General features: G+C 51.0%; 1 protein-coding gene across 6 annotated transcripts; it reads right to left on the bottom strand.

Annotated features, from left to right (window-relative positions):
* Positions 1-226: 226 nt before the first annotated feature.
* Positions 227-20,806, bottom strand: KHDRBS1 (KH RNA binding domain containing, signal transduction associated 1). Of its 6 annotated transcripts, none has more exons than XR_007381008.1 (11): positions 20,397-20,806; positions 14,687-14,814; positions 14,033-14,149; positions 12,857-13,003; positions 10,946-11,148; positions 9,937-10,156; positions 9,247-9,314; positions 8,885-8,943; positions 6,577-6,769; positions 3,981-4,031; positions 227-2,934 (listed from the first exon to the last, which is right to left on the bottom strand). XR_007381008.1 is itself a non-coding variant. In XM_048969272.1 (9 exons), the coding sequence occupies exons 1-9, from the start codon at positions 20,722-20,724 to the stop codon at positions 6,672-6,674; spliced, it is 1,368 nt and encodes a 455-aa protein (XP_048825229.1). In that variant the 5' UTR covers positions 20,725-20,806; the 3' UTR covers positions 4,382-6,671. The 6 variants fall into 6 exon arrangements, 2 of the variants coding, with proteins under 2 accessions (XP_048825229.1, XP_048781446.1); XR_007373175.1 differs by having other exon boundaries at positions 227-958; XR_007373176.1 differs by having other exon boundaries at positions 227-815.
* Between the last annotated feature and the right edge of the window lie 313 nt (positions 20,807-21,119).

The raw sequence follows: 21,119 nt of genomic DNA, 5'->3' as shown, positions 1-21,119 counted from the left end.
CGGGAGCCGCGCGGGAAGCGGAGCGGAGATGCGGGACCCCGGCACTGAGGAGCCGCGCGTCCGCCGCCCCATCCCTGCGGTGACACCGCGCTGTCAGGGCGCTGAGAAACCCGTACGGAACCTCCGCGCTGTCCTGAGTCCCCCGCCACCCCCCCCGCCCCGCTCTCCTTAATAACAGCCCCGACAAACGGCACCACCGCACGCGTTTGGAAGCCAAAAGATCCGCGTTCAATCTTTATTAAGAATGACAAATCATTTCCAGCATCGGCTGAACGCCAGCTGTGTCGCACCGTGCCAGCTCTCCATACAACCAGCTTAACGCCACGATTCACCTCGGCCAACATTAACCTCCATCAGCGCTGGATGGAGCCACTGCAGCGCTTTGCAGAGTTCCCCAACTCGGGGCGGCTCAGGCTGTGGTTCAGATGGAGCAGTGCACAACCCTGCCCAGGCTGCAGGCAAAGCCACTTCCAAAATTAACGGCCTTTCACAGACCAATCTTCTCTTCCTTATTGGTTTTGGAACCTGTGCAGCCACCGAAGCCCAGCAGCATCCTGGCAGCAGCAGCAGAACCACGTCCTCCAGCCCGGCAGCAGCACCGGTGCTCCACAGCAGCAGGGCAGGGCGGAACGCTGCAGGCTTTCGCTCGTGCTCGGTTCCAGAGGCAGCAGTAACAGCTCCATGGGGAAGGCCGTGCTTCGATGCTGCCTCTCTCCAGCTCTGGAGGTGGCTGAAGGAGCTCCAGCGTTCAGCAGAGCCGGCTGCTTCCACCTTGCAGTAAAGCAAAGGGCTCCCGGACTGCATTCCTTCGTCATCTGAAAGCAACGCATCCCATCTCTGTCCCACATCTCAAAAGGAGCAAAGTGAGCGTGGAAACAAACATTTCTATTGGAACATATGGCTCAGCTGAGCAACGACAGCAAAGGGTTCTGCTCTGTGCTCTCGGGATCTGAGCTTCCTGAGAAGAGGAATAAGATCTACATTGGAGATGGCAGTTCCCCACAGGCACCGACCGGCTGCAGAAATTCCTCCCCCTCAAAGCTCACCAACAGGGCTGGTGTCCAACATCTCGCCCGGGAGGCTGCAGGTTTCTCAGTTAAGGCAGGATTTCCCCTAAGCTGTGCCACACTCCCCAAAAGCACCATCTGCACTCACAGCCCTCACGGCAGGGCTGTGCTAACGGCACCTCCTGCTCTGCTCAGCTCCCTGCAGGCAGGCACAGCTGCTGCTCCCCCCCGGGTCTGTGCCAGCTGCCCCCTGCCCACATGGGCCCTTCAGGAGCAGCGGTGTGGGGCAGGAAGGAAGAGGTGCACATCTCAATTGCTTTTCTTGGCTCTGTCCATGACAGATGCTCTCATACAAATTTGAAAGCTCATTCTGTACAAGAGAAATCATCTGCTCTAAGAGCCAAGCAAGGAATGCAGCTGTGCTCCTAAACCTCAGCTGGATCCAACTTGCCAAAGATGGAGTTTTACAGAGGGCCATGCTACATAAAAATTACCATCAATAAATTATGAAATCAAGCTCACAGTCATTTGCTTTATCTAATAATCTAAACAGCAACTTGAAACCAGGGGTAAGGAATACATGCAGTACAACAGTCTCCTTCCAGGAAGAACTGCTCGGGACATCTCTGCAGTCCCAGCTGGAGCTCAGCTGCTGCTCGATGCTGGGAACCACAACACGTGGTGACTTCCCACTGAAAGAGGACAGAGTCCAGCTGTGTAACGGCTCCAAGCAAGGCAGCCTGAGTACCAAATGCTGGACCAGAGGCTGAAGCAGCAGCAGCAGCCCCCCAGAGCAGGAGCCAGAGAAGATGGACTGCTGAGCAGGGAGTGCTCTGTAGCAGAGGGTGTCCTAAAGCCAAACCTACAAACAGCACTGCTGGGAAACACTTCCACAGGGAGATGTGACTGCTGCTGGACACCACGCTGTGGGGGTTTTTATCTTGTGTATGGACTTGGCCACCATCCCACAAACAATGAGATGTGGATTAGTTCTACGGGCAAGTCCAGAGGTGAAATGTCATCTGCACTTGTTTGCTAACAGACAGCAGAACCAGTGCCATCTCCAGCGGCTGTGAGCAGAAAAGGGGAGGTTATTGGGTGACCTGGCTTCCAGCACTCCGAGGAATCTCCACCCTCACATATTTCTGTGAGCCCTGCATCACCCCGGACCGTGGCTCATTACAGCATCTCAGAGACACATCCGACGCTGACGGCTATTCTGGGATCTCCAATTAGCTTCTGCAGACTCTCGGCTACAATCTGCGTGGAGCGATGCTTTGAGAGGGAGGAAGCTATCTGATGCACAACATGTTTTTGAAATATTTTTAGCGTATGCAGTTATTTTCAATATATTAAGATTTACATTCCCCCATAACATTCAACATTTTCACATAAACATGCAATAAATGTGATGCACAAGCAAGCTGTACAACTCCAAAGGCGGTGCCACAAGATCCTACTGGTAAGAAACTGCATCATAATAGATGATCTCTATCAAATCTTTTCCACTTGATATAAAAGTTGTGCCTATTAAGAAAGAAATGGCAAAGACTGGAACACCAGCGCATGAACTGATGTTTCAGTTACGTTGTAATGGAGATGCATTACACAAACAGCCCCCCGAATTCCAGATGCGACGTCTTTCCCTAACAGAATTACGGCTCCAATTTTCAAGTTAAAGGCAAAGAATTGAGGGTAATCTCATTGTGCTGCACCATTTCCACATATAACCATCTTCTCGTTCCTAACGCTCTTAAGAGAAGCTCGTTGGGTAGCTCTGCATTTCCATATAAAATAAGTCTCATGTCCTTCCACGTCCCGCTCCCGGGGCTTTGCGCAGCAGTCTTTTGAAGCCGTTACACTCCTCCAGCAGCACAAAGGATTATTTCTTTGTTCTCTGATTTCTGGAGCTCAGGCTTCCAGCGATCTCAAGATACGAGAGAAGCCAATTAGCCGCCCCCAGAGGCCGCGCTCAGGGCTGCTGCCTTCGGGGCCGCAGGGGAGACGCGTCCTTGCTGCGCGCCCAGGTCAGCGCCGCGTGACGCCGGAGCTCAGCGTCCCCAGGCACAGCCCGCACGGTCTGCAAGCACGTGCCGCGCCGTGAAGGCGGCTGCAGAGCGAATATTTCACTGCGGCCGCTGCAGCCACCAGAGGGAGCCCCACCACCGCCGCTGCCGAGCAGCACCACGGAGCGGGGCTCCTCCATCCCAGAGCTCCGAGCTGCGCTCGTCCCAACCCAGGAACGGCGGCTGAGCAGCGCGACAGCGCACGGCACCCGGGAGCTTATAAAGCGTGGGGAGAGAGCGACTGTTTATATGGTCTGACAGCAACACGACAAGAGGGAAAGGCTTTAAGGAGGGGAGATTTCGGTGAGATGTGAGGATGAAATTCTCTCCCCAGAGGGCAGCGAGACCCAGTGGTTCTGCCCAGAGCTGCGGGTGCCCCATCCCTGGAGGAGCCCTGAGCAGCCTGAGCTGGGGGCAGCCAGTCCACAGCAGGGGTTGGGACTGTGTGGGCTGTAAGGTCCCTTCCAACCCAACCGTCCCGTGCTTCTATGATGCCATTGCATCTCTACAGATTCCTGCTTGGACCGCTCTGATCCTAGAGCACGGGGTAACAACAACTTCAGTGCTACCCTGCAGCTGCAGGCACTCACATGAAAGCCAGCATCTCAGCCAGGCAGCAGCCCCAGGAAACAGATCATATCCCAATCCCCTCTCCTCAAACCCACTAAGCCTCCTTCTCCACAGGATCTCGCTGGGAGAGCTGTAAGCATGCACCCAGCAAAGCCTCCTCCGCACCACGACCTCTGCAGGAGCCTCACTGCTGGAGCCGGCCTTCGGCAGCACCGATTTATTTGTGGGTATGTGAAGAACGGCTCCAATTTAACAGCTCAGATGGTGCCGCCCTCTCTGCCCACACAAACGTGTTCACAGCTTGCTGCAAGTTGCAAAAATAAGCAGACAGACTCACCCAGAGCGCTGCCCCTCCTCGCCTTCAGCCCTCGTCCGCCGCTCCGCGCTCCTGCAAATTGAAGGCATCCGTCAGTCTCCTCAACGTGAGCACAAGCCAACAGAACAGAGTCCTGCATGCAATTACACAGGAAGGAAAACATGCAACTTAAGCTGAGCTTGGAGCATTTCACAGCCGGTATCAATAGTGGGGTCTACAAAGGGCCATCGCTTTACGTTTTGAAACAACTGAGCAGAATGTTTTGGCAGTAGCAGCACTATCTACATCCGGTCACTTTACATCTTTTGATACTTAAGCTTGCCGATTCCCTTTTGCCCACATTCCATTACAGTGCATTTTCAAAGGGCACGGTATTAAAGTTATTGCTAATTATGCATTACCACGTGGTTGGTCGGTTGCTGTTGTTTTTTTTTTAATGTTTATTTTAAACATTTTTTTGTGTGCAAATTTTTTGACATTAAAATTAACACTTGAAGAATCGTCTCAATAAAGTTTATGCAAGTTGCCGTCACGGTTTATGTAAAAGAGAAATGTGCTATTAAAATCAGACATTTAGGTTACCTTTTGGGTTTTGCGATGCATGTTAGCTTTACACATCCTGATTCTCCTGCGATAATTTTCCTTTAAAAGGGGGGCATAGGGTGATCTTTTCATCAAGCAAGACATTATGCCCTGAAAGCTGACTCCAAACCATTGTTGAAAATTCAGTTATTTGCACTTTAATAACAATCTACAAACACAACTGTTTGTTTTAAAGTACTCCCCTCAGTCATGCACTGCTACGAGCAGCCTGCTTCCTGATGCTCTATTTTTCACCCCCGAGCAGTTTTGTTCTCTCCCCCTACGGTGCCAGATCGCTCTGCGTTGGGAAGCACAGAGTTTGTCAGTCTCTCTGAGCAGGTTTCAACGTTTGTGCACAGAAATACACGCAGACCCTCGGCTTGGATACAAGGAGCAACTGCAGCACCCTCCTCAAAGGGGGACGTTTGTAAGGCTGTCCCAGTAAAGGCTGCCTGCGAGTCGGAGGGGCATCGCCCCAGCCAAGCGGGTCGGGGCAGTTAGTGCACAGAAAGCAAGCTCCCTCCTCCTCGGCTTTCTCAGCACTTGTCACGTTACTTTACAGCAGCCATGTCAGACTCAGCCTGCAGCCTGCCTTGCTCTGAGGCCACCTGCAATCTGAATCAGTAATTCAGCAGAGCCCCTTTTCAGCAGACACAAGTCAGCTTGCTGCCACAGTCCAGGATCAAACTGCTTTCAAAGAACTTCCAGGGGGTGAAAAACAAGATTTTCCCTTTTTTTGTTTTTTTTTTCCCCTTTAAATTAAGCTTGTTCAATGAACTTGATCAACTTTTGGTAAGAATTGCAAAAAAACACCACTTTTAGAATGCCTCCATCTTTTAAAAAGACAATTAGCTTTAGCATTAATTTAAAATTATTTGAAAAAGAAAAAGAACAGCTATTTTACTGCTCAACAAAAAAATGACAATTCATCACATTTACTTTGATTAAAAAAGGACTAAACTTTATTGACAAACTGCGGCAGACATGTTGACAAGTTTTAGCTACCTATTTAGGCAGACTTACACATGTAGCATTTAATCTTCCAGAACAGTGGGAGGACCATGTACAAATCCCATTAGGACTTTAACCTATGTACAGAGTGAAAATTGTCCTCATTTTTTCAGCTGCAGCGTCCCTTTTTATGCAGAGCTAGTGTTGAGATGCACTTGAACAAGTCAATGGGGTTGCTAATACTGATCATTTGGTCAGTTTTAAGCTTGCACTGTATTATGCGCCACCAATGCTAGAGAAATGAGAAGGCTGCAATTTTATAGAATTCAGACCTAGTCACTGAATGCTCTGTTTTCTAATACCAAACGCTGGGCAATTGGAGCCGTGCTTTAATTTGTTTCCCTCTCATAAGTTCTCCATGCAGGACCGAACCACGGAGCCCTGGCAGTGGGACATCACTTCCCAAGCATCTCTCAACACCGCACGTTTGGGGCTAGATTTCAAAACCCACGTCGTGAAAGTCAATTTTACAAACCTAATTTTTGTTTTGTTTTTTCTTTTAGATCAATTACCTTTTAAAAAAATGCTATTTAATTTGCTTGAGGATCCTTCATGTTAAATTTTAAACTGAAGATTCACCAGCAATCTGCTTTTAAGGACAGTTTGACGTCTGAGGTTACTTCTAAACGGTGGCAACCACTACCGTTACATTATGATTTTAATTCTTAAAAACAGCCCTGAATTTTGAAATGTAGCCTACTTTGGGATTCTGCAACTACAACTTTTATGGGTTTCTTAAAACCGAACTTAAAGGTTAACAAAACCTTAGTTTCATATCTGCTAAGCAAGCATGTCACTTTTGAAACTAACATTTTAAACTTTTTTTCTTTTATGAAAAAGGTACAGTTTTATTTATCTAAACAACAAAGAAAGAAAAGCCATCTACACACTCAAAAAAAAAAATTAAAATTGGTGCTCTACGTCTATTTAACTCATTTTAAAATACTACGTACAGAAGCCAGAATGCAGGGTGAGGATGGAGTGGGAGAAAAAGGGCCACGAAGAAAAACAGTTAGACAATTACTTGTCTGGTGTGGGCAAAGCAACAGGAATCCTGGGAGATACAAGAATCAGTAACAACTGTTTGCTCATAACTGCTATTTTTCCCTCATTTTGTTTTTAGTAACGTCCGTATGGGTGCTCCCTGTAGGCGCCCTTCACCGGCCGGGCTGGGGGGGCCTTCAGGGAGGGCCTGGTGCCGTTCCAGTCATCTTGGCCTGCGGAAGAGAGAGCGACAGATCAACGCCGGCAGCGAGCAGCGCGCTCAGGGCCCGGCGCGGCCCCGACAGGCCGCTGTGCTGCAGCCCTCGGCCCCAGTGCTACAAGAATCTCTGCAGAACGTCGCTGGCCTTGGGAAAAGCTGCTGGCCGGGATTCCCCGCTCAGCCCCGGCTTGGACAAATCCAGCGCCTTTGATGAGTAATTTCAGCAGCGCTGCAGCCAGCTCTCAAGGCGGCCGTGGCAGCCAGCCCCACGCAGGCCCACATCGCAGCCTCAGCCATCAGCGCCGACCTCCAGGCCCAACACGGCTGCAGGTCGCGTTCCTCCTCACGGAGCACCAGGCCGGGCCGCTCCTGTGCCCCAACACATCCACAGCAGGGGCCATTTGCAGCCATGCAGCATCTGCTGGGCTGCAGACCTGCATTCCAGCACTGCACCAGCACCGCCGGGACAACACACAGGCAGGACAGCCACAAACTGCTGCCGTGCACAACTGCCTCTGAAGCAAACAGAGTTTGCACCCTGCTGCTCCTGAGCTGCTTCACGCCCCAAACAACTGAGCTCAGCTTTCCGTTCGGTGCTTGCAGCACCCATACTGCTGTGCCTGCTGCTCTCTGCAGTCCCCACTTCAGCAAAGCAACCCCTGGACCCCGAGGCCAGCCGGCCGCTATTCCTGCTGCCATGGAACATGCTCTGATTCTCACAAGTCTCCAGCCTGGCTCGACAATTTATTCTTCTGATTTTGTTTTCATGAAAGCAGAGACCAAAGGAAATTACTGTGGATAAACAGATTAACTGTGGCAACTTCATGCCAAGTGTGCAACGAGCGTTTTGGCCTTCAGACCCCAGACAACACCGCTCTCCTACCAAGCAGGAGGCACAAAAGCCTCTTTGTGCTGCACGACTGACACAGGCAGCAACCCAAGCCATCCCAGAGCCATTCTGCACAGAGGCACGGAGATACCCAGCACTGCTGACAGCAGCTGTCTATTCACACCCACCTCAGACTGGAAAAGCAGCCCTGATAAGCACCTGAATTTGCCCTTCTCACAGCTCACGCCCAGGGCACACCCAGAGGCAGGTCTGGCTTTGCTCACAGCTCCCAACAACAGCAGGGCAGAGGGATTCCCTGCTTCTGAGAACACCAGAAGCCTCTCTGTGCAAAGACTGATGGTCATTACCATCGCTGGCTCAGTTTGCTCACAGCCTCAGGCGACTGATGGAAGCTTTGCTGCAGGCACTGCCTTCCATCCTGCGTATTTCCACACCACTGAGCAGCTCACTGTGAGCCTTTTGCTGCTTACAGAGAAAGGAAAACGAGCCCTTATTCTCTCCATATGCAGATGCCACTCATAAGCTCAGATATCTGAACTACCTTAAAAAACAACGCAGTCACCAAATCCTTTATTGCCTGCACCTCAGATAGAAGGCCTATGGCTTTCGACAGTCTGTGATTTACATTGCTGTGCTTAAATTGGCCTCCCACACTCCTCAGTCTAGCCTAAGTTGATGGCCTCAGGTAATGCACATTAGCCAAACTTCACAGACTACCTGCAAGTCATAGCGAAGAACATTTTTCCAGCTAGTCAAGGAACAGGCCTTAATATGACATTTAAAACCATTTCTAAAGCCAACGTGTAGTGCAGTCAGCTGGAAGGGTTGGGAGGATAAGGAAGCAGATGGAGCCACGCATTCACGCAGCTCAACAAAATATAATTTATGAAACCAGACTGCAGCAAAAGCAGTGCTGTGGGTGGAAATCCATTGCTCTTAAAATACTCTAAAGCTACCAGGAAATGGAAAGATATTTCCACAGTTAAAAATGGAATTTTTCATCACCTTTCAGACAATCGAGCTACATAAGAATCTAAAAAACCACATAATGCCTTCAGTTGCTCTGATCTGGGTAATGTGTAGAGTAAAGAAGTTCTGCCATGAAAACTATTTGAGGTCCTCCTCAGTGTCAGAAGTTTCTGCTCAGAGTGTGGAGCAGCACTGGAGAACAGCTGACCGACTACAAGCAATTCCCAACCACACACAGCTGCTTTGTGCAGGCAACTCCCAGCTACGTGCAGCCCCTTCCCTACAGAAAAACAGGATTCCCAGACATACCATAAGCTTCATAGGTTTCCTGTGCCTCCCCGTGTCCATAATCATAGTATTCTGTGTCCCTGGAAGAGTAATCATGCTGGTTACACGCAGTGCAGAAATGGCATTCCTGAGCTGACACAACCTGCACAAACACCTGAGCAATACGGGGCATCTTTGCTCTTCGTGCTGTGGTGGGTGTTTGTTGCTTCAATAGATGTGTCAGCAACACTGGGACACTCCCAAAAGTTATTTCCCAGGGACTCCAGGATTGTAGCAGAAGGGGGCACTTTCCCTACAGCTCACACACAGAAATAAGGGTTTCTGTTCTCTTAAAAGAAAAAAAGATCATGCATAATTTTCCCAGTAACCGGTGGGAGACTTACCCTTGGCCCTGGCTGTAGTAGCCTTCATAGCCCTCATAGCTCTGGTCTGCATATGCATCATCGTAACCCTGAAACAGATGACACAAATGGCATCAACGGAGAGATGGAAGGTTAATGACTGACCAAAGGTAGCAGCAGAAGTGAATTCAGGTTACAGCAGTTTTTGGAGCAGCTCATGAGTCCCTGCCTGCCACAGGGAAGGGACTGAGCAGAAAACATGAGTGGGCAACTAAAAACTGCTTGTGTGCAAGGAATGAACCACACCGATCTTTACAGTGAGTGGATTAGAAAGCGACTTACATGTCCAAGGCTACAGCTTGCCTACAGTACAAACCCACGCACTGGGAAGTCTGTAACTGCGATACCCAATACACAGATTCACAGACAGACAAAAAACATCACAAGTTTTACTGGGACGAAGAGCAGGATTTTTCAAGTTGCCTTATTTGTGACGGCTCCCCAAAATGCTGCTGGGCCCATTTCAGCTTTACGCTATTCACGACACCAGCAGCTCCTTTGGAAGCAGGCAGCACAGGTCGCCCAGCACCGTACCAGCGTTTGCACTACTGCTCACTGCTTGGTGCAGCGCTCACGGTGCAGCCTTTACATCCACAGCATCCAATAACTGACACGAGCCCAGCTAGCAGGAATGACACCAGGAATGACACCCGACGGCAGGCGGCTCCTTACGTATTCCTCGTAGGTTTCTGGTGCTGGAGGAGGAGGAAGCGGTATCCGCTGGATGCCGGCCGCACGCGCTCTGGGGGCAGGAGCTCCCCGGACTGCTGGGGGGGGCGGAACTCCACGGGCTACAGCTGCTCCCCTGGCAATGGCACCCCGCACGGGGGCTCCTCGCACCAGGGCCCCCCGGGGAGGAGGCGGCGGAGGGGGAGGCCCAACACCGCGCCCCCTGCAAGGAGAGGAGAACGGCTGTGAGTGAGCTGCAACCTGACAACGCAAGCACTCGACAAATAAATTCGGTTACCGTTCGTTAAGCTACGGATTGTTGGTCAAGAATGAATTGTTAAGATTGCATCACTTAAAAAAAACCTCTTATGGGATGGGGAACAGTGCGCATCACGCGCTGCACAGGGATAAATCCAACACGGGACGTCAGCCGAGGCGCCTCTCAGAGCTCCTTCCTGCTGCCCTGTCACTGACCAGCAGCGACTGCCACCCCTCAGCACTGCAAAACCACCGCTGAGGGGAGCGGGGACATTGCTGGGCTGAACGGTCGGACAGAAGTGAAGGCTGCCCCTGTGAAATATGTCGCGAAGCAACACAGCAACAGTGTTACACCAATTTATCTCAACGCCTTGACAGCAGTGACAGAGTAACACCCCCCCGTGACTTTCAAAGGAAGGTCGGTTTAAACTGAAAATATGTATTCTGCTGGAGGTTGTAGAAGCAAACACAAAACATCTGCGCGTGGTTTTGCAGGCAGATTTTCTTTTTAAAAAACAATTTTCTAGCTATCCTTTCCGTTTTTTTAATGGCTATTTTGTGATGCTAATGATTTCAGACAGCAAAGACAATAAAGAAAACATCCATTGAGCAAAACTATAACTACTGCAACTCAAAACATACAGAATATTTGATGTCAGCTTGCTAAAGGAAGCCTGCAAAACAAGGCTAGAAAGCTTTGGCCAAAAGCCAAGGTCAAAGTCAACAGCTGATGTACAAGAATAAGCAGCTTAACCTGATCTCGCAGCACCACTCTGAGCAAGATGCAGCATTTCCAGGTCCATGCTTTTGGGAAAGGTACCTTGGAACAGGTGGAGGCGGTGGTGGAGCTGCTCCCCTTCCCCGCACAGGGCCTCCTCGGCCACGAGTTGGCTCTGGTACACCGTTCAGATAGGAGAGCTCCAAGAATTGCTCCTGACAGATATCATCCATCATATCCTAAAGAGGGGAGAGAGTCAGCTCCAAAGAGCAGCTAACTAGAGTCTCTGCTCCAGGGTACCATAAGCCACCGTGCTAGAATAAAAATGACCCAACGGTGCTCAATGAAAGCCTGCTGGTTGGTTTTCCCGGGATCTTCTCAGCAGACAGCAGCACACGAGTGCCAGCTTACTCCAAAGCAGCTGAGAAGAGCACAGTACTCTGTGCGTGTGCTGCAGACGGCCCCTGGGAAGAGGACCTGCTTGCGGGAGCTCTGGAGGCATCCGATACTCAGCACCCTAGGGACACTGGCAGGTTTTATTTGCAAATGTTGGAGAGTTCAGAGGTTAAGTCAGGCAAGATATATCTCCCCTCCAGCACCTTACGTCTCTATTTAAAGGCAGGCAGGTGGCAACGAGCCCACGTAAGGTAACAGCACACTGCTGTGCTCCTGACACGCTGAAGGAACAGGAGAAGAGTAAATACCAGTGTGCAAATGCAGGCTGCCTTCTGCAGTCTCACAAACACAGAACGCCTCTGCTTTGTGCGTTTCTATCGCCCCAGGGGATCCAGCTTCAGCAATGCGCCGAGTCCCCTGAGCCCCATGAGCCGTCAGAGGGCCTTGGCCCCCCCTCCCTGAGCACAGAGGGGATCTTCATGCTGCCATGGCAACTCCACAAAGCAAGGAGTCTCCTACCAGCTGCGTCTTCACAGCGCTGCTGGCTTCCATAGTGACTGCTCTGTCAGTTTTCACAAGTTTAACGCGTTGTTTGAAGGCACCGATAGATCAGACACTTTAAATAGCAAGGCTGCACGCTCGCCTTAGCGAGGCAGAGTTCTGTACATCCAAGGGTCTCCTTGAAGATGACCTCTTTCCTTCAAAGGCTCTTCACACACTCATCTCTCTGTGTCACTCACGGAAACCACCCAGCCACCACAAGCTCTGCCACACTTCCCCACTACCTGCAGCTCTTGGATTCCACCCGCCCTTTTTCTTTCAGACAGAACATCTGAGCTCTCCATCTCAGCCGAGCTCCATGCAGCACGGTGCTGCGCTCAGCTCTCTGCCTGCTAGGGCTCTGAATCACAGGCTGGGCCAGCCAGAAGCCAGGAGCACTGCGTGCTTCATCCCCAATTTGTTTTCTTCCCAGTTTGGTGAGCAATACCTCCATTTCAATAACATTATGTGAGACTCCTCCAGATTCTGCAATTCCAGGGGCGATGCTCTAGCTTTGTTACGCTACATACTGTAAGACTGACATCCAGGTGAACATGAAGGTCTCAGAAACTTCACCAGCAGAAATCACCAAAAGGACAAGAAATGTCAGTTGTGTAAATGCCCCAGTAGCAAAAACAGGTCCCTTCACATCTCACCAATTTGAGGTCACAGAAATACTGGTGTAACAGCTGTGTCTCAGAACTGCCTACAACACCAGCACACCACCACCAAGCTCCTGGGCAGCCACCCTCCTCACCCTCATGTCACAGCAAACTCTTCTGTGTACAGAGCTTCTGACCTGACCAATCCTATGGAAATCTCTTCAGACAGTCAGACACAGACATTATTCACCTGCTGACACTGACATATGGAGCTGGACAAGCTCTCCACCCCCTGTGTCCATAGCTAATACTGGAAAGAAATACCTATCCCAAGTTTGTTGTGCACCACTTTGAGATGAACACTGCACATCTATCTCCTTAAACAAGGAAAGAGCATCAGTATACATACTGGGACAAGGAACTTCTTGACTTCTTCCATGGCATGAGCCATCAGAGCATATGCTTCACAAGGGGGTCCAAACACTTCAATGAAGACATGCAAATCCATATTTAGATGAGCATATTTAGGATCTCCCCCTTTACGCAGCTCTTCCTCCTGAAAAAAAAGTGTATCAGAGAGTCCTAAAACTGAACAAGATGCAGCAAAACTGCTTTTCTTTTCCTGTTTCCCGAGCCTCAGTAGGCTTACAGGGCATTTTAGCTGTGTCTGATCACATCGATCACGTTAACATCCCATGCACAGAGCACGCAGTTTTACAAGAAGCCCCAAGCACAACCTGCAAGCCCACACCCCCAGCTTTTCACAGCTGCCTTTCCAGCTGGCTGTGATATCAGCGTGAAGGCAGTGATGCCAGAAACTTTTCCCACTAAGCACACGGAGGCGATGTTCTGCTGTTCTACACCCCTACTGCCTCAGGTGTTCTCACAGTGGAAGTGAAGTCTGACGTCTCAAACGCTCGTGCTCTCATTCTGCTCTTGGATACCTGCATTATTCAGCTGGCTTTAAGAAGCTATAAATAAACTGGAGCGTAAAAACTTCTCAGGCTGCTGAAGTGAAAGCGGAATGAAGTTACAGCCCTGCTGATTGATTGTTACCTCAATTGTAGGAGCAAGCAAATAAAAAAAAATCCATTTTTTTTCTGCCCGGAAAGCCTTTGGGCTCTCTGTGATTCACTAAGGATCACCAGCAACACGCTGCTCCAGGCGTTCCGTAAAGCACGAGAATTTACAGACCTCAGAGGGGGCTGCTGGAAATGGGAAATGCTGGGGTTTTTCTGAAGGGGAAACGTATTACTTCAGCAAATGACTTCTCACCAAGCAGCAGAATTGGTTCGTACTTTAAAGACCTTGTACATCACCTTCCATATAAGCTATCTGTACACCTGAGGTGCAGTACATCAGAAGATGACGGGTTTCTGCAAGTATCACTTATGGAGAAAGCATCCATCACAACGTGCTCCCAATTGAGAATGCTCCCAGCAAGCACAGCACAGTTTCAGAAAGGTGACTTCCTACTGCCTTCACTTTTCAATGCTGATTTATGCAATGCTTTGGGATCATCTGCTTTTCACATCAGATTGAAAGGCATTCATGTATGTGTATGGTCCCAAGGGGGGGACGTTACCTTTGCCTTATCTCGCATTGAACCCTTCCCAAGCACAGAGATCTTAGCACCAGTTTCTTCCTGAAGCCTCTTGATGGTGTTACCTTGAGGTCCCAAAATCTTTCCAACAAAGTTGAACTGAAAATAAAAAAGAAACATTTAGCCCCAAAACTCTGCAACCTTAACGAAAGCTTCTCTTAATGTTAACCTGGATTACAAATCTAGTCACACCAAAAGTAATTAGACCAAAAACACACAGGAAAAGTTAAATTCCAAATTAAAAAGCTCCACCAGCAAATCAAGCTAAATTAACTCACGGAAAACGAGCTTAATTCTAACTACTACTCTCTAGCAGATTTACAGGCAGTCTTAAGAGTGAAGTGTGGTCTTAACTGTAAAACACAGAGCTCTGCATATGAGTCTATTCTTGTAGAGAAACATCACAGCTACGCAGCACCGTTTAGCTTTATCCCTAGACATTCTAGAAATGTAATGCATGTAATATGTTAGAAATGAGATCCTGCAAGCTTGCACAGAAGAATTCCACAGCGATAGCGGCACCCTGGCGTAACTCCTGCTGACACACTGACAGCCACTATCTCCAACATTCTGCCATAACATCCATAGAAAACAAGCAAATCACAGAGATTCAGGAAGCTGTTTTCTGGCCCTCACCTTGGGGTACTGTTTGACAGGGATCAGAACTCGTTCTTTCAGTTTCATATTCTTGTGAGAAAATAAATCCAGGTAGTTCTCTTCCTCATCCTTCTTTGTTGTTTCACCCTTCTGAATTTTTTCAATTTCTAAACAAGATAAAAATAGGGCTGCTTATATTCCTCAAACAAGCATCATTTCAGCGTTGGAAGCGCACAGGACGCACCACCCTCATCCTCTGTCCGCACACCAACATCGATCCGGTTACTTTGCACAAATGGGTTCTGCTTTACAGGACAGCCTGGACGCCAGCCCAGCTCGCCTCTCCTTCCCTTCACACCTGAGGATTCCAGAAGGCCAAATCTGGGACAATGAGGGGGACACGAGAGCAGCAGGGAACGCCCTACAGTCACCTCATCGCTCAGGGGAGGAAACTGGAGTAGCTCTGTGCATCACTTGTGCTGCGCCTCCATGTGAGCGCAGATCCCAGGCAGAGCCCTGAGCCACACGGGCTGCACCCCTCCACCTCAGTGCAGCAGAGACCAGCAAAGCAGGCAAATCTTTGACGGATTTTTGAAGCTGATGCACTATTCTGAATCTGTCACTTACGTAGTGGCAGCAGCACGGACCGACACTGCGAATCCCAGCAATGTTGACAACATTCTTCATAACCAGAACTCTGTCAGAGGCAGCCTGCAGTCAGACTGGCTTCTGGAACTGACAGTTCTCCTGCCAGAGACGCACCTTTATCACCAGCAGTTCAGGGCTTCAAGCTGTGAGCCTCAGGCACACGAGCCCTAGAGATGCCCCAACCTGATTCAGCCAACATAACCACAAATGCTGACTGTCACAGCAAGATTCTGAGTTCTAATTGAACGCTAGGAGCTGTGGGGGCTGGGCTGAGTGATGTGGAGGCAAACTGCAGCCTGGGGGGTCTGAGGAAAGGCCTCATCACCTCTTGGAAGCAGGTCATTAAGGAAGATCAATTAGGAGGCAGCAACACCTCCTCTGGTCTGGCTGGAAATTAAACTTGCAGCGAAACGCAGGAGGGGACACCACAGGAGACCAAGAGCCACCCTCCATGCTCCCAGCCATCCCTGCTGTAACACTCCTGCCCTCGAGGGAGGCAAACCCTCAGTGCTCTGCCAAAGCTACAGCGGAGCTTTTTCTCCTCCAAGCTCTCTGGTCATGCCTGAGTTTCATTTAATGGCCAACAATGAGATCTCAGGTGCCCCCAGATTTACAGTCGGTGCACCAATATTAACCCCAAGTGCTGACAGAACGCCACGCGCTCCTCGGTGCAGCCCTGCCCCTTGATTACTTTGGATGCTGAGTGAGGACCCCTCCTTAAAGCTGAAGCACGCCATTTCACCAGCAAACCCAGGAGCTGTAAATATCTCTTCTGAGTCCAACGTGCTCCAGATACAACTGCTCACATCTCGGGGGCAGGGACACTTTCCCAAGACCACACAGAACCGCATTAGAGCTGCAGGACAGCTCAGTTCCTGGCACTTGCAGAAGCAGCCGCGCTGCCTCACGTTTCCTGCAGTTTCTGCCCATGTCACCACCTATATGCTTTGCATTCAACGTCCGTGTTTATGAAGACTGGCTGCCATCAGATGCTTGGCACGTTGTCCACCCAGTAACACTCTCAGACTCCAAACCCAGACAGGCACAGCGGGTTACAGTTGTGCAGCCTGCATGGAGGCACCTGGCACCTTCCAGCAGCCCCAAGGACGGGGGCTATACATACATACACACATTTAGTTCACAGATCTAACCATATAACTTGGCTATTACATTGCATAATTGTGAAAAAAGCCCAATTTTTCAAATTTTCACTTGGAACAGCTCTTTGGATCACTTACAAGAGTGTTACCATGACTCCTCAGTTAAAGAAAACAAAGACGGGATACAACTGGCTTTGAGGAAGATGAGCTGATTTTTGCTTTGCAAAGAAATGATCTCCTGAGGACAGCATGCAAATGCAGTTGGAGCTCTGTCAAATCTACAAAACAGACCAAGGAGATGCCTGGGTCAGCTTTACGCACAGCCTGTTAATGTTAGCTGTAAGAACACATCAGAGAATCGGGACGTGGCACACAAGGAGCGCTCAGTGTTGGTTAAGCACAGCTTCACATCCTACAGCACAGTTGGATTCTCTCTCCAACACTTTGGTTCTCCAAAACCAGTGAGAATATTTGTAAGAGCATTCTGCATATTAACAAAAAGGACTTTCAACACACGCACAAGAAGAAAAGCACCCTTAGGGTGCCTTGCCAGAGCATTGCCATCAGACATAAGCCTCTGAAAAGCAGAGAAGGGCCTCCACAGCACACAGCAGAACCTAATCTGCCTGATGCAACAGCAGCAACGCCTGGGAGTGAGGCTGGGGGAGCAACAAACAGTTAAAGCTTTACTGACAGAAGCCTCAGGTCCAGCATCACTAATTCTGCAAGTGAAACCCAAAACCAGAGAGAAGAAAAAACCCCAACCCAAAAAGCAACCCGCAAAGCTCCTTCGGGTCAATGCAGGTGGCCTCATGGTCTCCATCACAGCACAGAAGGAACCCAAGCCTCAAACAGGCGTGAGGAAGGAGCAGCCCTGCATCACCTGAGACGTGTCCCACTGCTCTGGTCCTCCTGCCCCATGAGCTACGATCTCAAAGCAGCGCTGGCTGAGCTGACAGCAGCAGCAGTTTGTTGAACTGCTTAGTGACATGCAGGAGGAGCGCAGTAACGCCTGAGGGATTAAGCACGCCTCACTTCAGTGCTGATTCTTTAAGGCACAGCAGCAGGTAACCTTCCTGCCACCAGCAATGTCAGCAGGCTGGCAGCACACAGTGGCTTCACGGACTTCATGTGGGGCAGCGATTGCTTTGTCTCAGAAGGAATCCTGCAGGGCAGGTGAAGGGGGCTTGGTGACGCCGCTGCATCGCACAAAGGAGGCTCAGCAGCCACAGTGCCACTCCTGATCTCAGCCCAGGCTCTTCCCTAGCAAAACCGCCCTGAAGGTGGTCCTGCGGCCCATCTGTGCTCTGCCCTCCTCACCATCCCGCATTGCCGGGAGCACGAAGGGCTTCAAGATGCTACAGGTTAAGGTGCAAGCGGAGCGGAGAGGCGGCTCATTTGTGTAGCACAGGAAGCTCGGAGATTAAACTCAGATTAAAGCAAGAACTTGCAGAACACCTCCACCTGGCTGACACAGCACAGGATGCCACCCAACTCCCCAGCACATGGAAGCAGGGCTGCGCCTCACAGCACCTCCAGCCCTGCGCCCACAGCAGGCAGAGCATAAATCAAAGCAAGAAAAGGGGTTTCCTTCTTCCTATGGAAAAGGAAGCTCATGCAGACCCTGAGCCGTGGGAGTGAGGAACCTCATGCCAAGGTGCAAGAATTCCAGTTTGCAACGTCTGTTCAGGGTGCTGTGTAACAGAATCCCACAGTCCACCCACTTCGGTGCTGCTGTATCACACAGTGCATTGTTTCAGAATCAGCATTACGTCACTGTACGGCCCTTCATCTCAATCCCAAACAATGCTGATTTTTCTTCAGAAACACCAAACAGCTCCAGAATTACAAAGGTACTTTAAGGCTACTTTTAGACGCTATTTTAAACAAGAAGCCTCAGTTACAATGCAAAAAACCTCCCTGTGGTTTCCCTCCAGAAAGAGGCACGACAAGCAACTTGCACTCCTGCAACGAGGAGGAATGGGGCTGACATTCAATAATCACTGTTTTTGTGAATCTGAAAACCACCGTGCTTCAGGTGTGCTGCATGGATGCACTACAATCACTGGCCCAAGTTCCCAAGCAAGCTCTACAGCAAGTCCTCCAACATGACTTCCCCAGGGGCTGCCACGGCAATGGAGAAATTCTGAGCACTCCAGATGAGTTGGGGAGCAGTCGGCCAGCTGTGCAAAGCTGTGCTTTGAGGCGCTTTATTTCAGGAACTCTTTCATCAGCTTCTTGCTCTGGTTGAATTTGGTTTGTTGCTGAACGCTCCCCCAGAACCCCAATCTTCAAAATACCCAAAGCAAGCAGGAAGCACCTGGCGTTCCTCCAATCTGACACCTCACAAAGCTGCAGTTCACCAGTAGCAGATTTTAAATTAATAGAAAAACTCATAAACCCTTGTTACACTGCTCTGCAAACAAAGCTGTGCGCAGCGGGCTGAGAATGCTGCTCTTTCTTTGGGAATTAGCACACTCCTCCATCCTTGGGTTTCGTGTCGCTGGCAAGCATTACCACAGAGCTGTGAGCATCAGCTGGCTAAATGCTTTTATTAATGAAAAACATTCAATTGATGGCAAATCGGATTATAAAACTGATTTATTTAGATGGAGGTGTCCACAAGTGATGCCAAGTTACCCATGATGATGTACCTCAGCTATTTGCATAACAGGAGACTGCAATTCTTAAGAATTATTTCCCACATTAAAGGAGGAATGAAAAAAGCCCTGAGTGCTGCGACAACTACAGCAATATACAGCAGTATAAAGACCTTAAAAAATCATTTCTGAGCGGAATGACAGACAGCAGAGCATGGAGCTCTGTGCTGCTTCAGTCTGCCGTGTCCCTGTGCCGGCACCACCTGCTCAGCACTGCACGCAGATTAAGCTCAAAGTGGCAGCCAATATTTTAAGCCGTTCCTGTTTTAAGCTGATTCCGGGGTCTGCAGGTGTCACCGAAATCCAGGAATGAAAGTTGCCAACCCCAGGGCAGGTCAGCAAGCTGACATCACCACAGTGCAGCGCTGGGTGCAGGGAGGACGGCACCTCTGAGCGCGCATCCAGCAGCTTCAGCACAAAGATCTGACATATTTTAGGCACATAAACATTGATACATAACCACAACGTGACTTATTAAAACCTAACGTCAAGCACGCGCTGTGTTAACGTGGCATTTTTGGAAAGGGGCCTGTGGTGGCCGTGGGGTTCCACTGGGGAATGCCATCCAGGCAAGAGGCTGGGTGTGACAAAGGCCAGGTCCCTTATTCTGTCAAGACTTTTTTTTTTCTTTTTACAAAAAACACGGCTGTTGACTGCATTCCCAATTAGTACTCCAACCTGTCATGCTGCCCATACTCTCTACCCCAGCAGGGTACCTCCCCGCAGCTCGTGGAATGTTGAAACTCTGCTTTTAGCAGCTGTTCTGCTTATCTGGGAAAAACAACCTTCCCGAGACAGAAGGTCAGTTTGCTGAAGAGTCCGAGTTAAATGCTGAAGGCTCTGATTTTATTGCCAGGTATCGGAGGCAGCTGAGCCCACCCCGCACGGCGCGGAGCAGCAGCTGCACGGGGAGATGGGGAGGAATGAGAGGCGGCAGGCGATTGGACAGCAGCGACGAGGAAGGAGAAGGCTGCTCCGGGCACAGAACAAAGACTGCCATTTCCATTCCCTATTGAGGTTCAGCAGCAGCACGAAACGAGCTCTCTACGGATTACCCGAGTGGAAAAATCAGAGCTCGCAGTCCCGACGCACGCACCTCGAGCGGCGGTTGATGGAAATCTCAGCTCGGACCGCCCCCCCCCCTGCGGACCCCCGCATCCCCGGGGCTGACAGCGGCCAGGCTCACCACATCCCGCTTTAAAACGAACCCTCAGCTCCGAGCTTCACCCGCCCCGTGTCTCACATCGAACACGAGCCCACCGTTCGACAAACAGCCACCCCAGCCCTCGGCACCCCGCAACGGGGCCGGGCCGCCCCGCCCCGCCGAGCCCCGCGCGGTACCTGCGCTGAGGAGCTGCATGGCGTGCGTGAAGGACGGGTCCAGGCTGTCCTTCTCAGCCATCAGCTCGGGCAGGTATTTGTTCTCGGGCTCCATCTTGCCGGCGCCCCCGGGCAGCAGCGGGGCAGGGGAGGCGGCGGCGGGGCCCTGCGCGCCCGAGGAGCCGGCGGCCGCTCCGCCGGTCAGTAGCGGCTGCGGCTGCTGGGCCCCGGACCCACGGCCCCCCCCGCCTCGGGGCGACCGCCGCTGATTGGGCCCCCCTTGGCGGGCGCCTCCGGGCCCCCCCGGACCCCGGCCCATGCGGGCGGAGGGGTCGTCGCGGCGCTGCATGCGGGCGGAGGGGCGGGCGCGGTGCGGAACGGGCCCAAACGGCGCTGCCACACCGACCGCCGCAGCGCTGGGGCCGGAAGTGAGGGGCCGGAAGTACCGCCCCATCCCTCACAGCGCTCCCCCCACCCCCTCCCCAGCGGTTCCCGCGCGACCACCCCACGCGGCTTTGCGCCTGCGCCGGCACGCCGTCTCACTCCTGGCGGCACGCCGCCCCGCCGCCCCGCAATACGCATGCGCGTAACGCCGTGAGCGGGCGGAGAAAGAAACGTTCTGCTCGAGCGCATGCGTAGTGCTAAGTATGTGATAGGGAGACGAGCACGTGCGCAGGAGGGGCTTATCGCCCCCTTCGCCGTGAGTGTGCACGCGCAGCTCTGTGGCGCCAGACTTGAGAGGTT

Source organism: Lagopus muta, chromosome 23 (assembly GCF_023343835.1).
Source record: "Lagopus muta isolate bLagMut1 chromosome 23, bLagMut1 primary, whole genome shotgun sequence".
In the NCBI taxonomy this organism is placed as follows: Eukaryota; Metazoa; Chordata; class Aves; order Galliformes; family Phasianidae; genus Lagopus; species Lagopus muta.
Note: the sequence above shows the minus strand (reverse complement) of the source record. Positions and strands in the feature narration are given on the sequence as shown.

What these genes read in the sequence shown, in the direction of transcription:
- KHDRBS1 (XM_048969272.1), bottom strand. Translation starts at nt 20,724, where the DNA reads ATGCAGCGCCGCGACGACCCCTCCGCCCGCATGGGCCGGGGTCCGGGG. An exon ending in CTGTCAAACAGTACCCCAAG is followed by an intron (nt 14,150 to 14,686) that starts GTGAGGGCCAGA and finishes TTTTATTTTCAG; the next exon opens with TTCAACTTTGTTGGAAAGAT. An exon ending in GGAAACCTATGAAGCTTATG is followed by an intron (nt 6,770 to 8,884) that starts GTATGTCTGGGA and finishes TCTCTTCCGCAG; the next exon opens with GCCAAGATGACTGGAACGGC.